The sequence below is a fragment of the Neopsephotus bourkii genome, unplaced genomic scaffold (genome assembly GCF_033783945.1).
Source record: "Neopsephotus bourkii isolate Nb327-2 ecotype Australia unplaced genomic scaffold, CSIRO-AGI_Nbou_v1 NB_234, whole genome shotgun sequence".
NCBI classification, from domain to species: Eukaryota; Metazoa; Chordata; class Aves; order Psittaciformes; family Psittacidae; genus Neopsephotus; species Neopsephotus bourkii.
In genome coordinates this window covers 10,448,311-10,476,001 of record NW_026900744.1, presented here as the reverse complement: position 1 = coordinate 10,476,001, position 27,691 = coordinate 10,448,311, and the positions used below count along the sequence as shown (strand labels likewise).

At 39.1% G+C, this 27,691-nt stretch overlaps 1 protein-coding gene across 1 annotated transcript in view; it reads right to left on the bottom strand.

The window, feature by feature from the left end:
• PRKACB (protein kinase cAMP-activated catalytic subunit beta) overlaps positions 1-24,187 on the bottom strand; it is a 72,772-nt gene extending 48,585 nt beyond the window's left edge. Inside the window, exon 1 of the mRNA XM_061345203.1 lies at positions 23,997-24,187. Coding sequence (XP_061201187.1) covers positions 23,997-24,042 — 46 coding nt within the window. The 5' untranslated portion in view covers positions 24,043-24,187. The remainder of the gene's footprint in view (positions 1-23,996) is intronic.
• Positions 24,188-27,691: the final 3,504 nt, after the last annotated feature.

Genomic DNA, 27,691 nt, shown 5'->3' with positions numbered 1-27,691 from the left:
AAATATTACTTCAGCACACTGAACACAGATTCTTACAGAACTTCTCAGAGGGTAGAATGAATTATCCTTTCTAGAGATTCACTTGTCACAGTTACTGGATTAACTACATCGCTGCACCCTCCTTATTATCTTCAGATATATCTTTACTAAGACCTCTGTCCATGAGCTAATTAAGAACGAATTAAATACAGTATTAGTCCATACTCCATTAACGATGACTGCTTCAGTAACTCTGTATTACATCAACCTGCAATTGGAGTAGCCTGCGTACAGCTCCAGGCCCTATGGAGAATGGTATTCCAAACCTGCTAAAAATATACCATACAGATGTCAAGCTCTGAAGGTATCTCCTCATTTTGTGTAGGACAACCCAACTCGTGAACCCTAGGAATAGACCATCATACTCTATCCTCCTAACTGAAAAGCTACCTCACTAGTTCAGACTCAAGAACAGTCTTTATTAACAGCACCACATGAATGTTCATCACCACCCTCCACCCAAGACTACAGCATTTAAAATTGTATATAGTTCATCAGTCTTTTATTTCACAGAATTAAGAAAGAAAACTTGGTAAATTGTTCAAAAGCAAATAGAGGATACCAAATTTATTTCCATCTTGTCTTACACTTGCTTCACAAGCATTCACTTGGATGTAGCTTATTGAGTTTCTTCCAAATACTCTACCCAGCCTACACAAAGAAGATTTATAAATCCTTCATAAAATCAGTTTCTCTTACTCCTTAATTACAACAACTTCAGCTAGAAGATCAAAGCTTCATACTGTGCTGGAAAGCTTGCAGCCTCTCAGCCACCCATGCTGAAACACAAAGTTTTGCTTCCTTCCTTCCTCTAAAGGAGGTGTACGCATGTATACACTCTAAGAAAACGAAAAGCTGATGTCCTACGTACGAATTCTGTCCTACTTAAAGGAACCAACTCAAGGAATACAGACAAAAAAAGCATACTTTCAGCAGCACTCCGAACAAAACTGTAACTAACAACCCTGACAGCAAAATGCTGGGAGTCACCTAGAAGAGGTATGAACATTTCAGGGCAACAAACCTAGCATGAACCTTTAAATCTTCTCCTTGTCTACAAAGACTGATTCCTCTCAACACTATTTAAAAAAAAACAACATAAAAACCCTAAAAAAAACAAAGCAAACCATGTTTATTGGTAAATATTTAAATTCTGAACATCATACATGAGCAGCATTATATGAATACATATGTCATGCAGTGTGTTTGAAACCAGACTTTCTCCTTCCCTAATTATTTGAACAGTTTTTACTGAAATTGTTGGTTTCACTCCCTTAAAGGAGTGAATTAATATCTAAATATACAAGTATCCAGACACACAACAGGGCCACAGCCATTTCGGAGACAAACATTCACATCCTGCAGTGTGCAGTGGGGTCAAGCTCAGATGTTCTCTCTGCCTTTCTTCAAAGCATCCTTTTGCACCCCTGGTTTTTCAATCAAATAGCTCCTTGATACAATTTTGTCCCACATATTAAACATTCAAGTATTTTTCAGTTCAGCTTGACTGCTCAACATGCCAAAATTTCTAATCATACATCACATCTGTTTTCATTAATTTGTAAGTGTCTAAAAATAACTGGTAACCTAAAATTTAATATAAAACTAAGGCTTAAATAGAGAAGCAATTTAAAATAAAATTGACTGGGTTTTGTTTGAATTAAAAATAACTTAGTGTTTCATATGCTTAAACTGGCATCCTTAAGTTCAAACACTTAAATTTTTTTGCATCAGCCAAGAAAATGGATTAATATCAGACTTCTGGCAATAAACAATTTAAGTTGGCTGACATATTACGGATTAATAAAATGCATACAGAAACAAATCACCACACTTAATAAGGTCTGATTCTTGTCCTAAATCAAATAAATCAGAAATTAGGGCCTCCTACGAAAACGTGTTGAATCACAAGAGTGAAATAGATCTTTTAAAGATATGATAGTACTATTTATATCAGCAACTTGGAGATCAACTATTGATGCATGTCCAGGCTGAAATATGAAAGATAAAGGAAACTATGTTTTCTTAGATTACAAATAATTACTGAGCTGTTACTACACAGTTTAAAATTACATTAGTTTCCTACTCTCTATTAAGTTTCCACTTCAGGATCAACTATGACACAAACATGGGGAACATGAGACATGAGAATTCACCAGAATGACTGACTCTCACTCAAAAGTTTCGCAACTGAACTGGGGAGGAGGGAGGGGTGAAAAAATTTAAAAACAAAAAAAGCAGAGGAAGGGCTAACAGGGCTAACAGGCAAGGAACTGAGTCCTGACACAAGACTGCGTCAGGGAGCTGACATGAGACAGAGAAAAAAACTGAAACAAGGAGCTAAGGGAGGAAAGGATGAGGGTGCTGCATCCGAAACAACTACTGTGAGAACAGGCAAAACCTGAGTTTGAGTGTAAGGTATAGAGCAAATGAGGCATCTTCACCACTGTTTTCCCTAACAATCAAAATAGTTCTATTCTCTCATGTTAAAAAAGAGGGGGACGAGGGAGTCAGCTGCCAACTATGGCCTCATTAAAAAAAAAATAGAATCGGCCACAAAATGAGAGATGTTGCACAATGCAAGTCCCCAAGAGCGTAGGCAAAATTTTTCTAGATGGAGAAAGGCCTATCACTGTTAATGGAGAAGAAGAAAAAAGCCTAACCCCTCACTGCCCTGATTTTTCTGCCATTTGAAGGACAACATTCCATGTCTATATACAATTTCACTCTTAATTCTGTTTTACACATTAATTTTAGAAGGTCGAAGGCCAAAAACTGATTCAACACTATCCTATTATATCAACTCTTCATTTCAGCTCTGGAACTGAAATGAAAACTGAATTTAGTTACTGACTGCCAACTGTGCATAAATGAAAGACAAAACACCCACATCTTTAATATTCTTCAATATTTTAGCAACTTCTGACTTAGCAGTAGCTGACTAAGGATATGAATAACAAACTACAGATATACTTTAGGCATGCTGAGAAAAAAAGAATGCCTCAAACACTGGTGTTTGTTAAAACTGTTTCGCCATCTTCCTTAGTTTGTATCTGTTGTTGTTACAGATACCGATTGAGATGTTTAAGCTGTAAAATTTAGTGGCTGCAGCACCACTAACATGCAGATGTCTTTACATGAAAACAAATACATAAATAACCGGACCTTGAGGTTCTCTCTCTTCATCAAGAGACAAGACTGCAGCATTAAAGGTAACTTCAGAAAACCCAAATAGCACCACTGCTATTTGGTTCACAGGCTAAGTGCTCCAAATATCCACCATCTATTGTGGATTGTTTGCCAGCGCTTGTCACCTAAGGGTACTCCCTTGGATCCCAAATTGTGATGCAATTCAGACTGCAAAGATAATTAATGTTCCTTCATAATGTTCTGTTAAACACTGGTATCATCTCTGTGGTGCTGCTTCTTGTTGATATTTTTGTCTTTGTAACTCTCAGGCTGAATTATTACAAATGGCAGTTACACAAACTTATGCTCAAAAGCCAACTACAGTTACTGTACAACACAACTGTATATTGAGATGCAACCATGAAACCAACCAGTTCAGCAACATTTCATCTGCTCTCCTTATATTTACATTATTTTACAGAGGCCTTCAAACTTGAAAATACTAAAATTCTTTACTGCCTTTTGAGATTCTCTCTTACTTCATTAATTTTCACGATTACGATAATTTGGTGAGGTGATATCCTGCTAGAAAGTCCTGACATTTAACCTGGACTACATGCAGTGGAAATAGAGGAAACCCAACTGACCATTAAAAAAATAAAAATAAAAATTAACTCATACGTAACTTTTGAACCATAACGCCATGATTACAGAGTAAGAAAGGTGAAGGCTGTTTGCTTTCCATTATTCAATATATTTTAATAGGAGACATTTAATACATTTTGAAAAGCTGATAGCATACACTCAGGGAAAAATGATCATTCCTTTGGCTGTGAGACAAAGAGGTCCAAATCAGCTGTGAATGTAAGTTTACAGAGAAAACACGAAACAAAATCGAATAATACAATTCTTAGGTCATGACCTACAGCAGACATTTGATTTTCTATTGTAAAATCAGAACATTCTCAGGACTGAAATAAAGAAGATGGAGTCTTCCCAGCTTGCTCATTTTGAAAAAAGCATTTACACAATGCACCTGATTTACTTCAGGGTTTTTGATTAACAAATACAAAAGCCTTGAAACATGGCCAGAAAGACCAATGCACAGTACAGGACCCCATTAGGAGGCACTTTACCTAGAAATACATAGGAAACCTGCTCTGCAATAGAGGCCAGAAGTTTGCAAAGTACTTTCCCAGAGTCCATTTAGATTTAAAAATAGATAAGTAGTATTATGATACAGGAGTCACATGTGGTACATTTGATCTATTTTGAGCTAAAATTAATAAGCATGTTGAGAACGTGAAGTAAATTGATATACTAATTGCCATAGCTTTCTCTCTGTAACAGACTTGCTAATTTAAATGCATGAGTGATGAAAAATGAAGATACGCATTATTTTCAGTTACTAGAAGTGTTACTATAAGCCTACAGCAATTATAAGTCACTTCACTGTATTGCTGTATGCCTCAGTCTTCTAAAAAGTTAATTGTCTAATAAATATTTCAGTTAGTCGCCAGTTTTCACATGAAAGCTGCTTAATAATGCCAACTAATTTTAAAAAGCTAATAGTTTTCTTAAAAGCTATACTCTTCCGAACAGAAATTCAGAAATGGTTAAAAGCAATAGGACTGTTAAGCCTGATTGCATTGCCTCTGCCTTATTTTTCTAGAACACCACAACTGAGAAATAAGGATTTAGCCAATCATATGACTCCCAAGTTTAACAGCCCAGATTTTCTGTTCATCAAGGCTAAGTAGGAAGGTCAATAAATACTGTGATTTGACCTTGGATAAGAGCCAAATCATATCTACAAACAATTTCAATACTGTGATACCATAATCTGACATATTTCTGGTTTTCTTACAAAACACAGCTGGGTAGGCTTTTTATGAGGTTTTTAAGAGTGCTTCTGTAAATTTAGTAGAAGACCCTCCTGGTAGTTCCAGTAAGCAAAGGCTTCCCCCACCAGTACCTATTCCCTTCCCAAGATCCCAAGCTTTCTTTGTTAAAATTGAGGTATATCTATCAAATTGATGTCCTCTTAAAAATTTTAATAAATGCCTCCAACTCGACATAAAAACATACAAGCTACAAACTTTGCCACTGATCTACTGTATTGCCCTTAGCTTTACTGTAATTTTAATAACCAGAAATTCAACCAACACGGGATAAAGTGAACTAATTTACTATCCACTTACTGTCTTACTAATTATGAATGTTTATGAATAAGGATAATAACTGAGTAGTGTTACTGCCTTCTTATAAGAGGACACAAATCCAATCGTATAAACAAGTACTTGTCCATGTAACTTCATAAAACTGTTTTAAAACCTTATTCATATTTCACATTTTGGTGTTCAAAAGCATAGAGAAGTCAGAATTAGCATCAGTTTAGTAACCTCATCATGGCCCTCTTTTACACGTGCTTTGTAACAACAGATACAGTCATGTATTTATTTCTCCACAGACTGATACCTCCTGCAATACAGTGTATTGAACTGCTCTGGCAGTCACTCAGGATTAGGCAGTGAAAGGAATGTATCTGCAGGGATCTTTTATGTAGGGTGGAAAGAGCTACAAAACTCTGGGAAGCAGCAAGACACTGATGATGTGGGCCACTGAATGCCATTCTTGAGGAATGGACAATATCCCTGCTTTGAAACAAATTCCTTAAACCCACTATTTTCAGCTTAATGTACTGCTGCTTTTTGATCCCCCATAATGATCAAAAGGTATTTGGATGCCTGTTTCATAAAGATGAAGAAATAATTGTAACTGCCACACAAAAATGTATTTAAACCGCACCTGAGTACTTCAGAGGATTTAATGCAATATGTGCCTCAAGAAATAAAGTCATCACATCAGAAAGGGCTCCCTAAATAAGGAGAAATATTTTACCTTAATCTCTGTACCTTAGTTTCCTATTCATAAAACAGGAATAAGAAACCCCCTCATTTAGCAGGATGTTATAAAGGTAAATTCGATATTTACAAAACAACCATGAACTAAAATAATGACTTGTAAACAGCTCCCAAGGAAAAGAATAATTTGCAGTAAATAAGGCAGAACAACAAGCACTGAGAGTAACAATGAAAATATAAATAAAACTTGCTTATTGAGTACTGTTTAATGTCTCAAGCACTGAAAGTAGCAAGATTCCTTGGGGGTGGTGAAGGAGGAGGTGCATAAAATACCTTTTGTTCTACAGTGATTAGGACTGTAAGAACATAAGCAGGGAGGAAACTATGGTTTCATTTTATCCTCTATCCAACTGTATTGCTAAATTTTGGGTAACATGGCAAATCTATTAACTTTCATAAAGAACTTCAACAAAAAAATTGTTTGAAGTGATGCATGCATGTTACTGAATAAATCCCAATCTGAACAAAAACATAACAGAAACATAAAGCTAATCTGGCCAGAACAGACTTAGATAGAAAGCAAGCTTGAAAAAAGGTGCAACGACAACAATAGAAAAAGGTGTGTATGGAAATATGCTAATTACATCTAAAAGAATTTCAAGAAGAATCATAAGAATACATAAGAGAAACAAGTTCAACTCCTTAATAAAAACCTTTCTCCTCCACCCATGATACTGTTTTAATTTGCTCAATTGTTATCAGAGCTTTATGACCATTAAACTTATTTTTTTAAGATGACCCTTTATTCATGGACAATAAAGGTCTGACAGAACTGTAAGAGTCACACCAGTTTTTATTTTTAAAAGCTTATACATTTATATAAGAATTGCAAACTTTCGTAAAAGCAAATCATAACCTTTGCAAAATAAACTGATACACACTGTGTAGCTGGTGACATGTGATCATATGTCCAAGAAGCTGTTTTTATAGAGAAAGCATATATTGGTATTTAACTGCCTAGGAAAGGAAACTGACATATCAGTTGAAAATTCATGTTTTAGCCTGTTGATGTAAATAATAAACCATAAATCAAAAGCAAACAAATATGACTATGTAGTACAGCAAAGTATCTTCAGGACAATACATATCATTACAGCTGTAAGTCAGTCAAAAAAGAAAAAAAACACCATGGTGTTTGCAAAAATGCACATCGCTATTTGACCTCAGCTGGTTACCTGTTTCCATCATGTACTCCCCACTTGAACAGAAATGGGCGAGAGGCTGCTCTCTGCAGATTAGCTCAATTCAGTCTTGGGTATTTACAAGGAACATATAAAAGCCTACCTCTACAAAGAAATGAATCCAAGAGGCCCATAATAAGGCTTATTTAGCCACGTTCTGCCAAAAAATACCTTGCTACATTTTTCCACAGGTCACGTTTCACTGTTTGCTCAAACTGTATCAGTGGCTTTCTTGCTGTGCCTTTTATTTCCATTAGAAGCACACATATATATCCCTACCAACTGTACCAAATGATACCCAGGTGCACTCCTCAAGTGCTATAGTTCCGCTTCCTGAAATATTTCAGGAGTGTGCTGCCTGTTTTTTGGATTGGGTTTTTTGCTTGTTTAGGGTTTTCTTGGTTGGTTGGGGTTTTTTGATTGTTTTTGTGTTTACTTTTTTTTAATTGAAAACATTACTTTGATTTGGTTGAATTTTTTTTTTGTTGCATTTACCAAGAACAGCAAGGCTGCATTTCCATCCCTTGCTTTCACTAAAAACTTATCCCACCCATCATACCATAAATGTCAGAGCAAAAAGGAGCAGTAAAAGAAACATATCGTAAAGTGTTTGAATAACCCTGTTCATATCAGATAAAGTAAGATACTGAAAACCACACTAAAATAATGTAATATTTAAGCAAAGCAATTTTAAACTAGTATTATAGTTAAAAATACTACCATGCAAAGTTTCTAATCTTAACTAGACACCAGTGTTTAAAATACCCTTGTTACCCTGAAATATGATCTGAAAATACCTGCTTGAAATACAAAGACTTAAAAAGTACCCTATGACACCTTGTGTATAACAAGATGTACATGTCTTCTTTTTTTAAAAGTGGAAATGTCTTCCTGAGTACCCGAATAGGTGCAGGACTTGAGGGGTAAAGTTCAACAAAAATGACAATTCTGCCAGCCTGTTAATTTCTGGTGGTTAATTTCTATACTAGATTTCAGACAACAAAGCAGAAAGAGGTAGAAGCATGGTATGTAAACACTTGTGGACAGGAAAAATACCCTCCAAAGTATTCCTGTTAGTGTGAATGCTAACAATGCCTGTGATTAAAATCACTTTATTGTAGTATCAGAAAATACTCTTCACTAAAGATGATACTTTCATGATACTGCTACATGAACTATAATAGAAACACTGAATTAAAACAGTCTCAATACTCATAAAACAATTTGTTCTTAAGCTAGACTTCCTGTTAATAAATCGCCAAGTAATACTGCATCATGCAACTTGAATTAATGAAAATGTTATACTTATATTGTCTAACAGAACACCAGAATATCTGATTTCATCGCTAAAAGCTTTTTGTTTCTTAAAGTGAAAATGACTTCTTAAAAATGCTTTTGCTAAGAGGCTAAAAAACTGAGGTAAGAAAAGAATTAGTAGCATGAAGACATGCCAATAGAAAAGAAGCAGATCCCTTTCCCATCAATGAAATCGTTTTTAAAATCTAACTCTGAATGTAAATGTCCTATTTTTTTCTAACCTTAGACACCCAAATTACAAATAGAACTACCTCACCACCATCACTAGACTGCCAGTAACTTATGGCCTCTTTACAAGTTTACATAAATACCATTATCTCTTGATCAAAATTACTGCTGTTTGCAATAGTAGCATCATCCATACATTCAGATTCACATGATAAAATTTCTGTAGGAGGATAAACATATCAAATACAATTTCCTTTTATATAATAAAACAAATACACCTGCAAAAAAACAAACCAAACCAACCAAAAACCTCAACATAATAAAAAAAAACAACCTTCCCTTGAAACAGGCTTACTGTTTTGGTTGCTTTGGCAAAATCAATGACTAAGATGTGAAAGGAACATTAAATGGCCACCATCTCCACTCCCCTTTGTAAATTTACTTAAAAAAAGGTAACATTATCTCAAACTTCCTGCAGTACCTCACATACCTCTATGGATTATTAATGGATACTACAGAATTTTAAATTACTAATACATGAATGCTTCAAGCTGTAACTCTTGATAAATTAGCTACCATTTCTTCCCATTTTTCTAACTGCAACTCCTGTGTATCACTCACCAACATGGTATTTGTCAAAATACAGTAAGATGTTTCTAAACAATGATCTTACCTAGAGCATAATTACATTCGCTGCAATAGAACTGCTACCCTTCTCACTTTATTCAATGTGAAAAAGTCACAAAATGGTAGCAGTAGAAAATACCCTCTTCCCCTTGCTCAGATTTTCCTTCAGTTTAGTGAATTTCATCTACACATACAGCATATGCATACTACAAAGTATGCTATAAATATCAGACTACTGTTATGACTACATTTTTGCCTTCTTAAATTGTAACAAATTGAAGGACCAGATTTATATCTGCTTGTAGGTCATCTTTCAAAACGGTTCTAATTTTGCTGTCCCTTCTTAAATACCATCACTACTGAAGAAGTACTTGAGAAGAATGATTTTCTGGAAGCACTTCTTAAGCAGCAACAATGCCTAACTCTAAGCACAGTATTTTACTACTTCACATTATCAGTCCTCTAAGTTCAGTTCTACACTAACCAGTGCTGTGACAATTAAGCTGCGTTTAGACCAGAAAACCACACAAAATAGATAGCTACAAAAATGAAGAACTGTTTCTGTTTGTGGTTCCAAATTGTCTCCTACAAAAGGATACTGAAAAGCTATTACTGCTGCGGGAGACAAGTAATTACAATTCAGATAACTCTCCTCCAAAGAAACAAGAACCTCCCGAACAGTAACAGATGTCAGCAGCATCTGCAATTTAATCTTTCATGAGAGAATATGCTGTGCCATATGAGGAAACACCAGAAAAAATGCAATGCTACCTTTTATTCAACACTTCATCACGTAAACACAAATAAGGGATTCACTCTTTCATCATATTCTTAAACTGCAAGAAAAGGTCCAATGGCTTCTTGTTAGCAAGGGCCCCAAAGAAAAGTAACATTAAGAGATTTGTGTACCAAATGATCAGTTGTTTTTCCTAACACAACAAAAAGTTAATATTCCTTATTTCCAATAGGGAAAATCAAGTTTTTACATGTGTCAAGAGTTTTTACATAGATATATATATATACACACACATATATGTATGCATATATGTATATGTGCGTATACTTATTTACACGTAACACTAGTGTGCTTCTCTATTCTGGAAGAGGAAGAATATTCCTCTGCAATAATGCTACTGCTGCTACTTGTATCATTAGTAAATGCTTAATAGAGATAATCATTATATTGCTTTATTCTCTTGCACCTTTCTTTTCCAGTGTTTACTACTACTCTCTCAAAAAACTGCCAATATTGTGTCTTATGCCCATTATATGAATATAATCTGTCTTTAGCAACTGCAGAATACATTTTCCCCAAGTTCACTAAATGTCTCCTTTTTTTCATGATTAAATGTACGTTCAACAGGAAATCACAACAGCTATTCATGTAACTCTTGCCCTCTTCAGGCAATCTGAGAGAAATCCAAATTCTCATCAATGCTCTTTCTCATAAATGTACCTGATCTCTATTCTCTCCCTTCCAACATGCAGTCACTTTCTATAAGCCCCTCTCAAGAGTTGTACAAGTAACAATCTCAAGCTCAACACACTTCCTTTGCTACTCAGCTTCAGCATTACACATCACAGAATCACAGAAACCAGGTTGGAAGGGACCTAAAGGATCACCTGGTTCAGCTTTTCTTGGCAAAAGCATGGTCTAGACAAGATGGCCCAGCACTCTGTCCACCCAAATCTTAAGTCTCCAATGTTGGGGAATTCACCACTTCCCTGGGGCAATTATTCCAATGGCTGATTGTTCTCATTGTGAAAAATCTCCCTCCCTAAAGGACTGTATGTGAAAAAATTGTGTTTTATAGGCTTTGCATACTGAACATCTACTACCCTGTTTTCCCAGCCACTGTGTTTTGGGCTAGTCCTCTTCACAAGAGGACTGGCAGCAGAACAAGTAAGTTTGTATGTATTAGTGGAAATGAATGAGTCAATTTAGTTGGTGGAGAAAATTACAGCATTCTGAACAGAACTCTGAAAAACCAGCCAACTACTATTTTCTGTTGGGGATTATTTTCACACAAAGAAGGCCAGAACTACCACAAGTAATCTTTTGAAAGAAAGGGCAGTAAGGCTACAAACTTTATGTTCACTTTAAATGAAAAATACATCCTACAGAAAAATTGGTATCTTCACCATTAAGTGGAAAATTCAGTTCAGCTGCAAAGGTAAATTTAAGAGATGCCTTCATTTTTCTTGTTGAAGATCATACTGAATTTGCTCTAGCCTTACTGTGTAATTTAGGCTAGCTTTGATATCTGGTTCTTTCACATCTTTCATTGTGCTACTACACAGATCTGCATGTCTCCTTCCTCCTGTTACACTCTACTCACATGCTATATCTAAAATAAGCGTGTACATTTTAGTCATCTTCCAGTTTTATTTGTCCTAACAAAAGCTTGAGTACATTCTAGAGTAATTAAAAATATGAAAAGACTTGGGATCCTTTTGATGACTTTGTCAAAATAAACTTTGCTTAGATGACCATTAGAGCAATCACATTTAAGAACTAAAATGTACAAATACTATTTCCGTCTCACTAGTAAGCATAAATGAGACAACTTTCACCAACAGTATTCTTGGTGTGTTGAAGCACACGTCCTGAGTTTTGCAGGACTTTTTGACTGCAACTGCTAAACCCAGGACAGCACATCATTACAGAAGTCAGTCAAGCAACATCTCTGGTTCAAAGGAAGGCTCCAAAGAGCCCCTCAAATTAAAAACCACCTGAGGTTAACATGCCTAAAAGCTTAGATCAACACTGTGTGACACTAGCATTTTCTCCTTCCCTTTATAGAAATGCTTTTTTCTTCAGTGGCAAAATTCACTTACAACGTTTCACCCTTTCTTTCACTTCCCTCCTTTGTATCAGTCCCACACAAAGTTAGGCCATAGTTTAAGAGAGGTCCACAAAATCAACAGGTTAGAAGAGCAGAGCAGGAGCAAGTGATTTAACCATGTTGATGACACTTCAGAGCAATCCTCAAACAGCTCTACTGGCACTTGAGGAGCTGGAAGTTGTAGCCCAGACCTGCAAGGGCAGTCAGGGCAGGATTTTTTTCAAGCCAGATTTACTGCCACAGAAAATTTATCATGCAACTACACTATAAGCAACAACTTGAAAAAAGTGTTGTAACTATAGCCTGAAACCTGAAGATGGAGACTATGCAAATATGGATTTTTGCCTGGTTTGGTTGGCTGGGTTTTGTTTGTTGGTTTGTTGTTTTTTGGTTTTGGGTGGGGTTTTTTGTGTTTTTTTTAATAACAACAACAACAAACCATCATACCAGCAAAAATCAGGTTCTACTTTGAAAACACAGCTCTTGCCCAGCAGAAACTATAAAACTGCTTCTAAAAGAAGTTGTGAAAAAAGCATCAGCAATTCCAAGTAATTGTGGCTATAACTGATTCAAAAATTCCAACAAATCATTATATAACACTATCTTACAATTGAAAAGCACAAATTATTTGGCCAAATTATATTCTATATTCCTTCTGATAATAATTTCCCAAAAACTTTTGTTTAAAACAAATAAAAAAACCCTCCAAACCCATCACCACCAAGAAAACCCAACTCTCCTGAAGGGAACAACTGTATAATACCACTTCAGCTCCTGAAAACAGCAAGCTTCTAAAGAGACACCACCCATTAAAATAATAACAGCAGACCCCCCCCCTCCCCCAACAAACAACGATTTGAAGGTATACAAGTAGCACCTACAATTATCATGATATACAGAACAAACAAAAGTATGTCTTTGGTACAGGAAACATTTTTTTTAATGCAACATAAAACTGTCTCATGCAGACTACAGGAAAACATACGTGAGGACTGCAAGAAATACAGTTAAGCGCACGAAGGAGACTAGAACTGTACATAAATAAGGGACTTACTGTAACAGGTATCAACGGAAAATACTAAAGGGGCTGAAGCTATACAACACACTGAGTATACTTGGCATCTGTGGCAGAAGCACAATAAAGCGGCTTAAGAGTATCTGGCATGAAGCTAGTCCTGGCTGCCCTGACCTTCAATGCCACCTCTACAGCAACGGTGTAATTCCTAGTTACAAGAGTGAGGCACCTGTAAGACCAGCAGAAGATCCTTGTCCCCGTGATATACAACTGCTTCCCCAGACAGTATTTGTAGTTAGCTTCATGACATCCAGTTCATCTTCCTACCTTGTCCTGGAAAACTCCCCTATGCATTCATACTTCAATTTCTCACCTTTGGACCTGTCCAGACAGGAGACAAGATCTCCTACCATCAGAAGACGCAAGATGCCAGGTGGACCATTTTGTACTCTGGGCTACATCCAGAGCCCAGCCAGGAAAAACACTTTAAAGAATGGGCACATCCATACTGCTAATGGAGTCCCAAGAGCTTAGCTCCCTGTTGAACACACACGTTCCATGGCCTTAGTGGGACAAACAGCAACACCTCCTCCAGCTTCTCCAAAATCTCTTATTAAGATTCTCTTTGCTCATCTTTACATTTATGCACTTCCTCTCTAAGGCTCTATGCGATGCCAGATCTCTTCATCAACTCCACTGGCTCTGACCAAGCTGCAACTAGGAGGAAGAAGCTTCACAGGATGACCCTGACACCTTTGGCATTTACTTCCACCTCTTCAGGCAGAAGATCTCTGGCTAGCTTTCATCAGCTCCCTCTTCCAGAACAGAATAACATGGACTAGTCCCACACTATACTCTGCTAAGGGTTCCTTTTATCTCCCTGTTTTTAAATTTCTTGACTCACACTTTTTTTACTAGCTGTTGCCTGGTTTCTCTCCACCCTCTTTTTCTGTAGTTCCTCATAGCAAGGCAGGCTCTACTGTTTTATTAGGACTAAATTGGTATCTGTCCCAAAGGAAAAAGCCAACAGAAAAAGTGACTCAAAGTGACTGCTTAACAAAAGCAAGAACAGAGCAAATACAGGACACTTCTCATTTCACATGCCACACAGAGATTGGTAATTTTACAGATCATATCCTCTATCAATTCTAGATAGAAGGGATGTCACATCATAATTCTTCATATGGAAATCATTCAGAACCTTTTGCCATCCTTGCCAAGCTTTCCTTGAGTATTCACCTCAGATGCAAAATGTTTAATATGTTCACTACCTACAAATGGTAACAAATGTTACCAGCCATGAAAACCCAAGGAGATAAAAAACCTCCAACGCCTTGGACATATTAATTTAAAGTTCAAGAACGTTCTACCTTGAAGTCCAATATAAAAAAAAGTTAATATGTGAATTAAATAATTTCTTAATACTAAATAAGCAGTTGGATTATTATGTAGGTAGCATCAAAAGAGAAATCTTTTGTCAGAAAGTGTGTTGTAACAATTGACAAAATTTGGATTAAAATTGAACTGTTATTAGGTACTGGCATAACCTGCGTAAAAATTCAGTTAATTTTGGCTTTGTGTCAGTTCTGCATCTGATCACTAGTCCTCAAGAGACTGAGAGATAAAAAACATCTGCTAATTTCAAAGGAACCAGTAGACAACCATAAGAACTATTAAGAAGCACTATAAACTCTGAACCTCCCACACAATTCCTTAACCTATGAAGCTGTTACAGATTTAAAACTAATCACAAGACTTACTTGTTTTGCAATTTGATATTCATATAAGCTATTAAACTAAATGATCTAGCACCTTGTTTCACTCTGAAGTTCAGTTCACATCATCAACTACCACTACAATGTACATTTTTAAGCTACAGAAACTAGTTTGACCAAGGGATGCATGTTGCAGCCTACTGCTTTAGGATGTCTAACCCATAATTCCCAAAGCGGAGTACCAGTACTGGGATTGCAGTGCATGCACAGCCCTCAATTCCTGTGAAACCCCTACTTCTCATTACACAAGTTTTCACAAGAACCAAACGTATGTCATAAGCACTGATTTTTAAAAACTGACATAAAATATTCCTCAACAAGTCAATGAAAACTTATCTCCTTTCATCATAATGACACCTGTTAGAAGCAAATACCATGATCTTTTAAATTGGTTTGGCATAATTTTAAATACGGAATGCTTTTTTTCCACTCTCTCTCACCACCTACCTTGTTTTTCAATGGGAAACCCTGATTAAAACCTCCAGGCTCCACATTAATCTATGGATCAGCTAATAAAATGCTTGAATGCAGGTAATTTGCATTAAAAACTTCATCTTAATGATAGACTTTGGTGAAGTTAAGTCACACTTCCCCCTGTGAAAAGTAAGGCTAGATTATCATATGCTTAACAATTAGAATTTAAATAGACAATAAACCTATTACTGTTACCTGCTAGAAGACAAACAAAGAATTTCAAACTGCCTAATATCACAGTAATCAAAACTAACATTAATTACTATTACAATGCACCTGCTGACGTATCTGAGTACATACACCCTTAATTATGTCATTTCATGAGAGGGAAGAGCAACGGATTCTGGGCACAGGCAAAATAACAATCTTTTCTATCTTTAAAGTTTTCATCTTCATGCCAGAAATGCAGTTTCCTTTGTTTTAATTTTGTGAACCACGCTGCAGCTGTGGAAGTCTGTGGGTTTCCAGACAAGTGCTAACAGCAAGTGCAGTAGGTTAACAAGTACATACTTGCTGGAAACAGCCTAACTTGAATGAAATTAAACAAGAAGTTCCTGATGTCCTCTGTTTAAACCTTACAGTATATTAACAAAAAGTTAACAAGAGGCAGAGGGATAACTAAACTAACATTTACCTCTTAAAACCACCCAGCAGATTAGATATTCATTCATCACAATGTGTTGAAGGATGATTTTCTGTGCCTCTTTTTTTAACATCACATGAAACATTTCAGTGTCAGTCTATCACACAGATGCCCTATCTCTCAGAAGAAACAGTGCAGGATAGAACAGTAATTCTCTGCCCTTCCTAAGAAGAGAACTTGGCTCAAAATGGCCATCAGGCTTTCTCTGGTAGAGAACAGCTATGTCATGGAAAAGATTTTTGCCTTCTCAGAGTCTGGAGGCCAGTTTAACAGGAAGAGTGTATTTATATATCTCTATGATTTTCCAAAAGATTTTCTAAAACATTCAAAACTATGGCTCAAAACTACAGACAGATGATACCCCAATGTAAAGAACCAATGTAAAGTTGAGCCTGAAGTCATAAAATCTGTGGCTTTTTTAAAACAAAACCAAATCACCATAAAACAAAACAGACAAGGTGTTTCCACACCTTTATTACAAGGTAAAATGTTAAGCAACCCACAGAGTTAGTCTAAACCTTACTTACTACATGTGTATCTAAGAATACGTACCAGAACTCATTATATCACAAGTTAGCAAGCCCTCTATGGTTACAGATTAACCCCTCTGGACAGGGAAAAAGTTGAAAACAGTGTAAGGATGAGAAAACGAAAGAATAAAAACTTTGGAACACTTCTTATTTTGAATATCAAATTGGAAAAAAAAAAACTGAAACTAAATACAAAATAAAACTAAACAAAAAACTTCTAAAATACTACTGTTTTAAAGATCTATATGCTAAGTATGGAGATGCAAAGAAGTAATGCTTTGCCATTTTTTCTCCATCTTCATATAATTTTGAAAGCTTTAAAAAGTAAAGTCTAACTGCTACACGCTAACATCTCTCACTAGAACCTTCAAGCCCTAAAATAATTAATTATATGAACAAAGGCAGACAATGAGGTAGTTTAGAGTAATCACTTCCAAGTTAGCAGTCAGGTTTTAGAAAACTATTGAGTTAATCTAATAGCTCAGTGCTAAGAAAAGAGACTCCTTGCCACCTCACCATTTCATCACCAACAGTGCTTTCAGCGCTTCCTTTGAATCTGTCTATTGCCATCTGACACCTCAATGAATTGATCTGGCAGGCAAAATAATTATAGATAACCAAAGAGAGAAAACCCACATGTTTTTTTGCCTATGTAAAACAGCTTATCAATGCATCAGGAAAAAAAACACTTGAACTCTGACTTGTGAAGCATCTAGGAATAAAACCAGATTTTTCAACAGTACAAGCCATCAAATGGGCTCAGCCATTTTGTGACACCTTACTCTTAGCAGACATTGTTCTGCTTCGATGCTGAAGAAACAGCAAGCAGGACGTCAAAGAGATGAGCTCAATCAAGCACTGAAGAGGCTGTCATTTACTGCTGCTGATCCTGAACACTACAGACACGGCTACCCCAGTATCTTCCTTTCAGCTTCCTGCACAGCAACATCTACAAACATACCTTCAAATTGCTTTATACTGATTCTCCTGCTACACAGACGAATAGTCTCATCTTGTATTTCCCATCTGTCTGTATTCAACAACAAAAACATGTAGGTTTGGGAGAACAAATTGTCTGCTTGGTGTTTGCATAAACAAAATGGGGTCCTGGTTCATGACCAGCCCTACTGAACACCAAGATAACACAAATAAATAAAATTACACAGAGGAATGTGTGCAATCCTTTCCTAACCACAGCAGGGGTAGGGAAAGGAGGGAAAAAAAAAAAAAAAGGAAAAAAAGGAAAGTAATTTTATGATTTTATCTTCTAGTTTCAAAACTCCTAAGACAACACATTTCTCGCTTCACTTACCTCCTTAAAAGTTTCACTGCTATTTTGTCCTCTCTCCCATTCTTCAGGAAGCATTTCTACCTCACAATGTAGAAACTATTTACAGTAGGAAAAGACTTGCAGTACAGCCTGAAACCACAACACCACAGCTCTCCTTTTGGCAAGAGCAGAAGGTCAGGCAGCCCCTATTTTCTTCCTGCTACCCAGTGCCACCTCTGTGTCATACCTGCACTGGTACAACTGCTAGGGCAGCTGCAGTGAACTGGATCAGGAAGCTGATCCAGGTTAAGTAAGTCTCTTCTGCTTTCCCTTTTCTGCAGGGTTATTTTTAACCTAGATCAATCTCAAATTCAGTTCACCTTGTTGTCTCATAAACAGTTGCTCCAGCACACTTGAGGGCACAGAAGTGGCAGGCACAGAAAAGCAGAACTGCAGCTGATAGAAATGCTTATGAAATAGCACCTTGCACCTGCAACAAAGACAAAGCTTGAGAGCAGCACTGCAGGGCAGACTGCGAAGTTCTAGCCCTAAGTTTTACAAGTTTGTAAGAAAAATCCTCACCGACTCAAGGTTCCTAACACTGAAAGCTCTGCAAGCTTAAATGAGCAGAAGCACTGATTAAAAAAATGTGCTGTACTTGGATCTGATCTGGAACTAGCCTGCTGTGTAGCAGAGACAATATCCTTTATTAAACTAACTGCTGTAGTTTAAAAACAAAAGAGCTTCTGGGCAAACAAGCCCTTCATGATGTCTAAAGTAAGGATGTAGGCAAAACACATAAAATCTGACAGCCATCCAAAGGCCTTTCCACAGCTCTGTCCAAAGGACAGATGTGTCAGTTACGGAAGAAATTAACTAACTGAAGAAGACTCCCCGACAGCCTGACAGACACTGCAAAGCAGGGCAGCCTGCAACACCACAACTTGCAGTGTTGCGACCTCACAGGTTTTTCACTTACTTCTCTGTCCACATTCTGCTCCCTGTACTAATGAGACAGCTTTTGCAGCACAGACACGGCCTTAATTACACTGAGGAACAATGTGACTGCTGCCAAAAGTATGAGAAATCTGAATATTTTTCAAGTTATTACTTTTGACTGTGTCATTTCTATGAATGTCGATATATGGGTAAATGAACAAACACTAAAGAAAGCCAGAAACAAGGCAATGTCAAGTTATTTAAAATATTCCACCTTTAAAGCCATCTGAGGCTGTAATAAAGGCCCAACTGCAACAGCTAAATGCATAAGCTAATTCGTCACTTGGAGGTTCTTCTGACCTTTTGTTATGCTACCATGTGGCTACCGTTTACTGAATGATAGCCTCTCTCTTGGTAGTCCAAGCTGTGAATAAGCATTTTGATTTTAATTAAAGCAGAATTTTCAGATGGTGTATACTGGCAGTCTTACATTGGTTATTACAGCAAAGGAATTTTTAGTTCTTCAGCAGGTAATTATAAGTACTCCTGATATTCAGACAATGCTGAAAATTCCTTATTTCCTTATTGCTGAAACCCAACTGATGAATAGTAAGACAATACAAGCCCAAAAGTATAAGGAAAGAAGCTTTTTATGCATCGTTTAGAGATGTTATCCATACAGTCCATTCCAGCATCACTGGAATATATATTGTTAATTACTATTTATACAATACATACTATAGCTGATGTTTCTAGAATGTGTAAGCAAGGCCTCAAAAGCTATTCATTTCAAAATCAGAGAGCATAAGAAAAACAACTGTTGAACAATACCACACTTAAAAACACTGAAACAAGGTCTCTAGAAGAGTCACAGGGAATTGGCAAGCTTGGAAAAGTAATGGACAAGGAGATTTTCACCTCCACTTCACTGATTTTAATCTAATCAAGGTCAGTAATAACAGAGCTTTGCTTCATCCAGTCTTACAAGAAACAAACTTGTGGTCTCTTTTGGTCCTCAATGAGTAAGTACAGCAGAATGACCCAGCACTGAATGCACATGAAAAAAAAAAAGAAAGAAATAAATAAATAAAAAAAACTTAGTTCAAAGAAATGTCCCCTGAGGAAGTTAAAATCTATTGGCAAAGGAAAATGAAGGAGGCTGCATCTTCCTGTCAAGCACATTTCAAAGAAGCACTACTTACAGAATAATTATAAGAGTTAAAAAGGGAAGAATTGACTATAATAGGAATTCTGTCATACGGAATATATTGTAGCAGGAACACTTTGAGGAGGAGTGAATGAACATAAAACTCACATGCACAATACACATCACACACACTGTACTTGAGTATTTAAAGACCACAGAAGTTGAAGTTAGTAAAGCCATTCTGCACTAGAAGCTGGAGATATGGCTACCAGGTAAGAAGGTGTGTGTACAGAATTATGCTTTGAAAATCACATATAGTTTAATTTTAAGCATACATTTTAATAGCAATTTACTACCACATACTGCTACAGAAAAAGCAGCAAAGATCATTTGAATCCTGGCTAACATAACCCAGAAGCCAAGCCTATGTGGTTTCAAGATCTGTTGGGAGAAAGTATACGTATGCCAGTCACCCAAGCGTGTGTTCTAATCACCTGGTCTCTAATCCAGTTTGGTGCTTAAAAAGAAACAGACAAGATCACAGCTAAGTATGACTGAACCTAGGAAAAAACAAACCAAACAAAACACCTGTGAGATAACTAATTAATTTCTAAACAAACTTTTTGCTATCACGTATGACATTATCTTGCACATCTAAAGGGGCAAATAATTCAGAAACACACATTGTAATTACTTTAAAAAAAATTTGTATTATCAAGTTACCTGAAGGGAAAAATACGAAATACCAAAAACCCCAATGCTACAGCTTTCTACAAACTTTACAATTTGCAGGGCTTACATTCATTCCAGCTCATAAACTAGTTCTAGCAAAGTTAAAACAGTCCTGTTTCACATAAAATCAATAATGCTCTTGGAAGTAACAGATTCACTTACTGGGTTAAAAAAATACAATATAACCTTTTTTAAACTCAAGAGATGTGTTGTAGTTGTATTTATGTCATCTGCTACTTCAACAAATGACTCCAAGACAATGAATATTAAAGCAGCTAACATTTTCCTACAGTAATTGGAACAAGTTAAGGTAGACTGCCTGTGGCTTTTTTTTTTTTTTTTACATTTAATCTACTACATGTTGACATTTTTTAACTCATAGGCTGCAAAATAAGGTTTTTCAACTACTATAAATCAGCAACTGAAAAAAGAACCCCAGCAAACCCAAACAATGAATAATTAAACAAATATTAGGATGAGGGATCAAACTTTGTCAAACTTCTCAGAAAACTAACAACTGTGTGTCTTCAGACTCCAAATGAAAAACACTTTGTTATTCTAAAAGACCCTCAGAATTTGCAGGCTGCTGTGCCCTGTGGAAAACCATGAACCCATTTAAAACAGGTACAGAACCCTTAAGCTTCTCTTTTCTAAAGGATCACTTCTTATTTTGGTCCTTCAAATCAAAAGCCACTGCATATTACGAGAATCTTGAACAGAAGAGCATAGAAGGAAAGCCTTAAAAGACTACGCTGAAGCTTCTCATCTTCTGTCTATACAGCCATGTATCTAACCCTGCTATGCAAGCCTGGTTCACTTGGTGGCTAGGCTGAAGAAAATTAGCCAGCATTCAGATTTCATTGACCTGCAACTTCTGCCTAGAAATACTCTGAAACATTTGCTCCATTCTATTACTGGTGTTCACCTATAACTGGCTTTATTCCTCTTTGCAGTCCAAGTGAAGTACTGAAGGTATCTGAATATACATGGAAAGCTAAAGTAAACAAGAAGAATACAGAGGCCGCGGTGAGGTGAACCGCATTTACTGTGCTGACCACACATAGTGAAAGAGGTCTCAAATTACACTTCATGAACTTCATGAAGTACAGTTATCAGTGGAAGCAGCATTACCCTTCATTGTTCTTTCAGGGACCTTAGCATGTCCTTGATCCACACAATACCATAAGCTCCATGCACAGATCAAGGGCATAACATCACCTTTATGAGTCAAACCTGGATATTTTTCTGTTACCACTTCAAATAACTTCATTTTCAGAGTTCTGAAGTTTAGAATATGTGCTACTAAGGACACTTAACATGCAAACCAGGAAAACTGGTCCAACCATGAATGTGCATATCTGAAATAATAAAAGTCCGTCATATTTTATATTTTCTCAGTTTTCTCTGTTCATGTATTGTATCAATAAGACTACACATCAACTTTCACTACCAGGAAACCAAGTCTTATTTCTAGTAATTTATTATGTGTCTATACATACAGTATTCATATACTATTGATTCTCCACAGTAAGTGAATCCTGGTCTTTCCCAGAAGGATGGCAATGATGAAGAAACAGAAGTTGAAACCTTACAGAGCTTTCAGCTGCTAAATATATTGAGTAACTGAACATCTGAGCTTGGTATTTTCAGTGCCATTTCATTTTTAAACTCTAATAAAAGGAGAGAGGAGTTCTGAAGCAAACTCCTCCTGCAACCTAAAAATCACTGTATTTGGTAATATAAGAATTTATTAAGAATTAGAAGTAAACACTGCGTGGTGTAGTGTTATTTAACTCTACAGATTAATAGCAACACAGCTGCTACGAAGTATAAAATCCAGTGTTGTCATCTGAAGTACTTCAAACAACTCGCCCACTCTCCCTCTCTTTCTCCACACATATCTTTATAGGTAGGCTAAAATACTCCCTATCAAAAGTTAATGCACTCTGATAAATAAAAAACACTAAACAGTAAAGGTCAAATACTTACAAACATTTGGATTGTGAAATCTGTAATAATAATACGGAGATAAGATGCAAGAACTGGAAGGCAAAACCACAGAGCAGGACTGGGCAGGTGAAGCAGAGCCCGGGTCCCACACCTTGAGATACCCATACAGTTCACCGGGAGCAGAGGAATATGTGGGTAGGCGCTAGCCGACACAAATGGGGTTACTCGGTTCTACCTCAAGCCTCAAGCAGTAAACACTCAAAAAGTAAACAAACTGCCCAAAAAAAAAAAAAAAGTAACTTGGATGTTTAAACTCCTTTCCACTTTAACACGGCCCAAGGAATTTCCAGTAACAAAGGGTATTGTTGTAGGAACACTAAGCTTGCACAACCGGCTGCTCTCTATGTCTTGGCTTTTCTCTTACCCATCACAAACATACCCGAAGTTTTCCACTAGAAGAAAAGTAAGGAAGTTAACTTGCTAAAAATAAAGTCCGTATTCCTCCCCCCAACTGAATCAGCTTTATAACATTTTAAGATTATGCTGAGATATTTAGGGAGAAGAAAACAAAACAGCAAAAAGCACCCTGCAATGACAAATTCAGATCAATGCTTTTGTCTTCCATTTTACCCACGGATCTGGAGAGCAGCGTTTGCTCTCCCGGCGCGCTCCCGATGTAAACACGCCGCAGGGCTGGGGCCGTGCCCCGGGGAGCGGCAGCACCGGCGGGGTCACCGGAGCTGCACGATCCGAGCAGGCTCAGGAGTTTCTGACCTACATTCCCCGCAGCGGGATGAAAACCCTCCCGTCGCAGACGGAAAGCGGCGCGGCGGGCGGCCTCCCCCGTCGGCAAGGGTGTGTTCATGGGTGGGGAAAGCGAGCTGGCCGGGGCCAGGATGGAGGCTGGTTGAGGCGCTGACACCTGCCCGCCGACACCCTGGCCCAGCCGTAGAGCGGCTCCTCCTTGGCCGGGGACAGACACCTGCTGCAGGACAGCCGGACGCGTGGCCCGGCGGCGGCCTCGGCTCGGCAGCCGCAGGCGGATTTATCCCTCATTTTGCCTCAGGCACTAAACCCAGAGGCGAGCTCTCCGCAGGGACGAGCAGGCCGCGCTGAGCCAACGACCGACGCGCACAGGCCTGCGCGGGGCAGGGGGCTCGGCGCCTCAACCGCTAGGCCGCTGGGCCTGCGGCAGCGGCGCGGGGCGGGCGCGCCGGGCCCAGCCCGCCGGCCCCTCCTCGGGGAGCGGAGCTAGGCGCCGAGCGGAGGCGGCGGGTCCCCCTCACTCACCGCTCTCGATCTCGTTGCCCTTCTTGGCGGTGGCTGCGTTCCCCATGGCCGGGCCGAGGCGGCGCGGGGCCGGGGGGGCGGGAAGTATGCCGGGCGGTTGCTGCGGGAGGGGGCAGGGCTCTGCTGGCGGGGCGGCGCGGCCCGCGGGCGCGGCGGCGGCGGCTGGTTCCCCTCGCCCCGCGCTAGGTCTCTGTGTCTCCGGCCGCCGCGGAGGAGGAGGCGAGCGTTCTGCCCCCCTCCCCCACCCCGACACACGGCGGAAATGACGGCCGGGGCGGTGCCTCCTCTCTGCTACGCCGCCCGCGGGGGGCGCGCGGGGCGCGGGATGCTGCCGTCCACGGGTCCGGGCTCCGCCGCTGCCGAAGTGGGGGGTGCTGCCCCAGACGCCGGGCCCGAGTGGAGGAAGGGACGCACAGACAAGGGGCTACAGGAGCTTGGGGCGGCGCTCGCCCGTGCCAGCGCTGGCTCAGAGAGGGCCGGGGCGGGGGGGTTGCCCTCGGCCTCAGCGCCTGCGGCAGGGGCGCGGCCGCCTCCGTGTACCCCCGGCCAGTGCCCGGCCTCACGGGGCGGTGGCGTGGAAGCGGCCCTGTGCCCTTTGTCCGGAGTTCCCTCCCGCCCGCAGTGAGAGGCTCTTGGGTCGGGGGTGCGGCGTGCTGGGCCCAAGGTGACCCCAGTGGCCGAGCGCTTCGAGGCGTTGCGGCTGCGCCCGCCCGCGCCTGGGGCTCGGCCGCATCCCCCAGAACATCCCTGGCAGCTCGGGGATACCAGCTCCGCGGGGCCGCCATCCCGTGGCGGCCGGCTGGGTCTTCCCGACCCGTCCTGGCCGGGCCTGCGCCGCGGCAGCGAACATGAGGGAAGTCGCGCTTGCCGCCTGTTCACAGACTGTTTTTACACGGCTCAACAGACTACGGGAAAAAAATACAGAGTGAGAGAGCTGCCAGGAAAGAGGTGGTTTTTTTTTTTTACTCCCCCTTTCGCTGCCACTCATGTCATAAATAGCTACACTATGCATTTTCAAACGGTATTGTGACTTTCGAGTTGATAATAGCACTCTTTGAATATATATATTTACCATGTAAAACACTTTGAGTGTTTTAGCTCTGGAAGGAAATGCTTATCAAAAGTAGGCTCTATGTGCCTTAAAGTGAGGATAGTGGAAAGCAGAAGTGCTAATCTTAGGGATCACAAACCATATATATTCTACCAGGACAATTTATGTGATGCCCAGCCTGTTCTGGCAGCATTCTTTCTCCAAGGCTGCAGGCTCCATGAACTGCTCTGACGGCAGCCATCTCAGGTACCACCTTTCATAGGGCCTACCAAAACCCTCTCCTGATGCTGTGGGCTGCCTGCTGGTGCTGCACACGCTGTCATGGCCTAATACTCAATTGCCTTTCTCTAAGAAGGGATTTTGTATGCATCCACTTCCCAATTTCTGCACATGAAAGCAGATACTTCTGGGAAGTTTCCAGTCTCCTGTGACTGCTCTGGAGCACACTGTATGAACACTAGGCATACCTAGCTAGTGTGTTCTTCTACCTTGACAGTGGTATAAGCTGCCTGGGTTATCCCGCTGCAGAGTTTTGGGAGCACTTACCTGAATTATCTTGATGTTTTGTAGGTTGAAGTTCTGTCAAGGAACACTACAGTTGAAGGGTTTCCTCTTCCTGAGGAAGATCCTGATCTTTGTGGTACTGCTTGCTTCAGAGGAGTACCTGTGATTTTATGGTTAAAGAAACAGGCTCTGGGGCAGCCTGGTCTTTATTGCTTTGAAGATCAGAAATGTGGCTTAGACATAGCAAAGAAATAACCTGCAAACCATTGGGGTCAGAGAAGCTGCTACTGTTTTAAGAAGGCTGCCTCATTTTGCCAAAGCTGGAGTCTGCATTCCTTAAACTCTGATCCAGAGGTTCACCTCGTTATCGGTAATTCACTCTGTCAGGGAAGGGCACAAAGGTTGCAATAGCCAGATCTGAACCAGGAGAAGTTAAGCTTGGGAAAAGAGTAGGGTACCTTTGCCATTGACCATCTTCATCATTCAGACAATGACAAAAAATACAAACCCGAGGTGCTGTAGTATTTATATAAATGTCTGAAGATGGTATCGCAGGTAGGCAAAGATGTTACCCCAGTTTTAAACATTGTTCCCGCTCCAGCCATCATCATTTTCATTTTGGCCAGATTGAATCTGAGTCAGCTGATTTTCATCCAGGTGCTGACAGGCATTTTGATATCCTTGAGAAGACAGCAGTAGCATTACTAACAAATGAGGTATGCTGCAGCGTCTTTAGCATATTCCTGGCATTACAGCTCATCCCTTCACTAGCAAATTATACTGCATAGGTGGCATAAGTGAGGATCCAGCAAGGTCCAGTAATCATTACTGTCTTTTGGGATCTGGTGGACAAGGATCAGCTGGTCGTTGCAGGTACTCCAGCAAAATCCAATATATGCACAGCATACACATGTGCAGCAATGCATAATACTAATTCTCAAATAAGCACATGCTTTGAATACACATGCGGCACTGATGGATTTGCATAAATGCTTATACCCAAACACTTTCATAATTGACATAGCAAATGTAAGTCAACAGTGCTGTGAAACATCAAATAAGCCACTTCCATGATCTTAGCATTGCATGTCTAAGTGAAAGTAACAGAAACAAAGACTTAGGGCTGGACATTCGCATTCTTGTTCACACCACTTACTCAACTTAGCTATAAAATAATGGCAGAACATGCAAGTGTAGACTATGCAGCGTTCAGAGCATCAACTCTTATTCTAGCCCTAATCTTTACTTTGCCCTAATTTTCCTATATGTAATCCTTTGGTTTTCTTATGTAAAATCCTTTGATGCTGAAATGCTCTGTATCACTGCTCATACAAAAGTAGTTTGTCTTCTTTCATGCAACACAACTGGTTAAAAAATCAAATCATGCAAATATGAAAAACGTTCTGTTTGGATATGTTAGGATATTTAAGTAATGGTGCAATCTAAAAAAATAGCAATTTCATTTGTTTTGCTAATCTGTGTAAGATTTAAAAAAAATAGCTATACTCTAAGAAAGTCAGCTGAGCAGTTTTAAAACTGTACACACTTAATGATGCAGTTTCAGTGACTCACAGCAGGTTTTAATCCGTTTTTCTACGTATTTGTTGGGAAATATTGATTAGGAATATCCTAGCAAGATCAATCTGTTTCTCTGATTAAGCCTAGCGCTCTGTAGCAGATGTACAGTTCCCTCATGAAACTTGCATATTCCATGCTATGTGGACTCAGAACTAAAAATGAGAGGGTTATTTCAGGACAGAAAAGATAAATTTCTGTTAGATCAAGGGCTCTCGCATGCTTTAAATGGAAACCACCTTTTCATACGGTAATTACTTCTGGAGCCACATATCATTTCACTCCATAATTATTCCAATTTCTAGATGAGATAGTGGCATTTCTGTAGCAACTACAGCAGTTGTTGTCAATACACATTTGAAAGGAGTCACTAAATTTAAATCATCACGCATCTTAATTTTCTTCCCTTGCATTTACCGTGTGCCTGCAAGGGACTGATGGGTTTGCCCATCCATAGTGATAATTCCTGCCCTGAGGATGTAGGCTCTGCTCAGGTTATGAATATGTACCCGCCTTAGTTGTAATTGTCTTTATATGGCCAGCCCGTCTTACCATTACAGCAGTG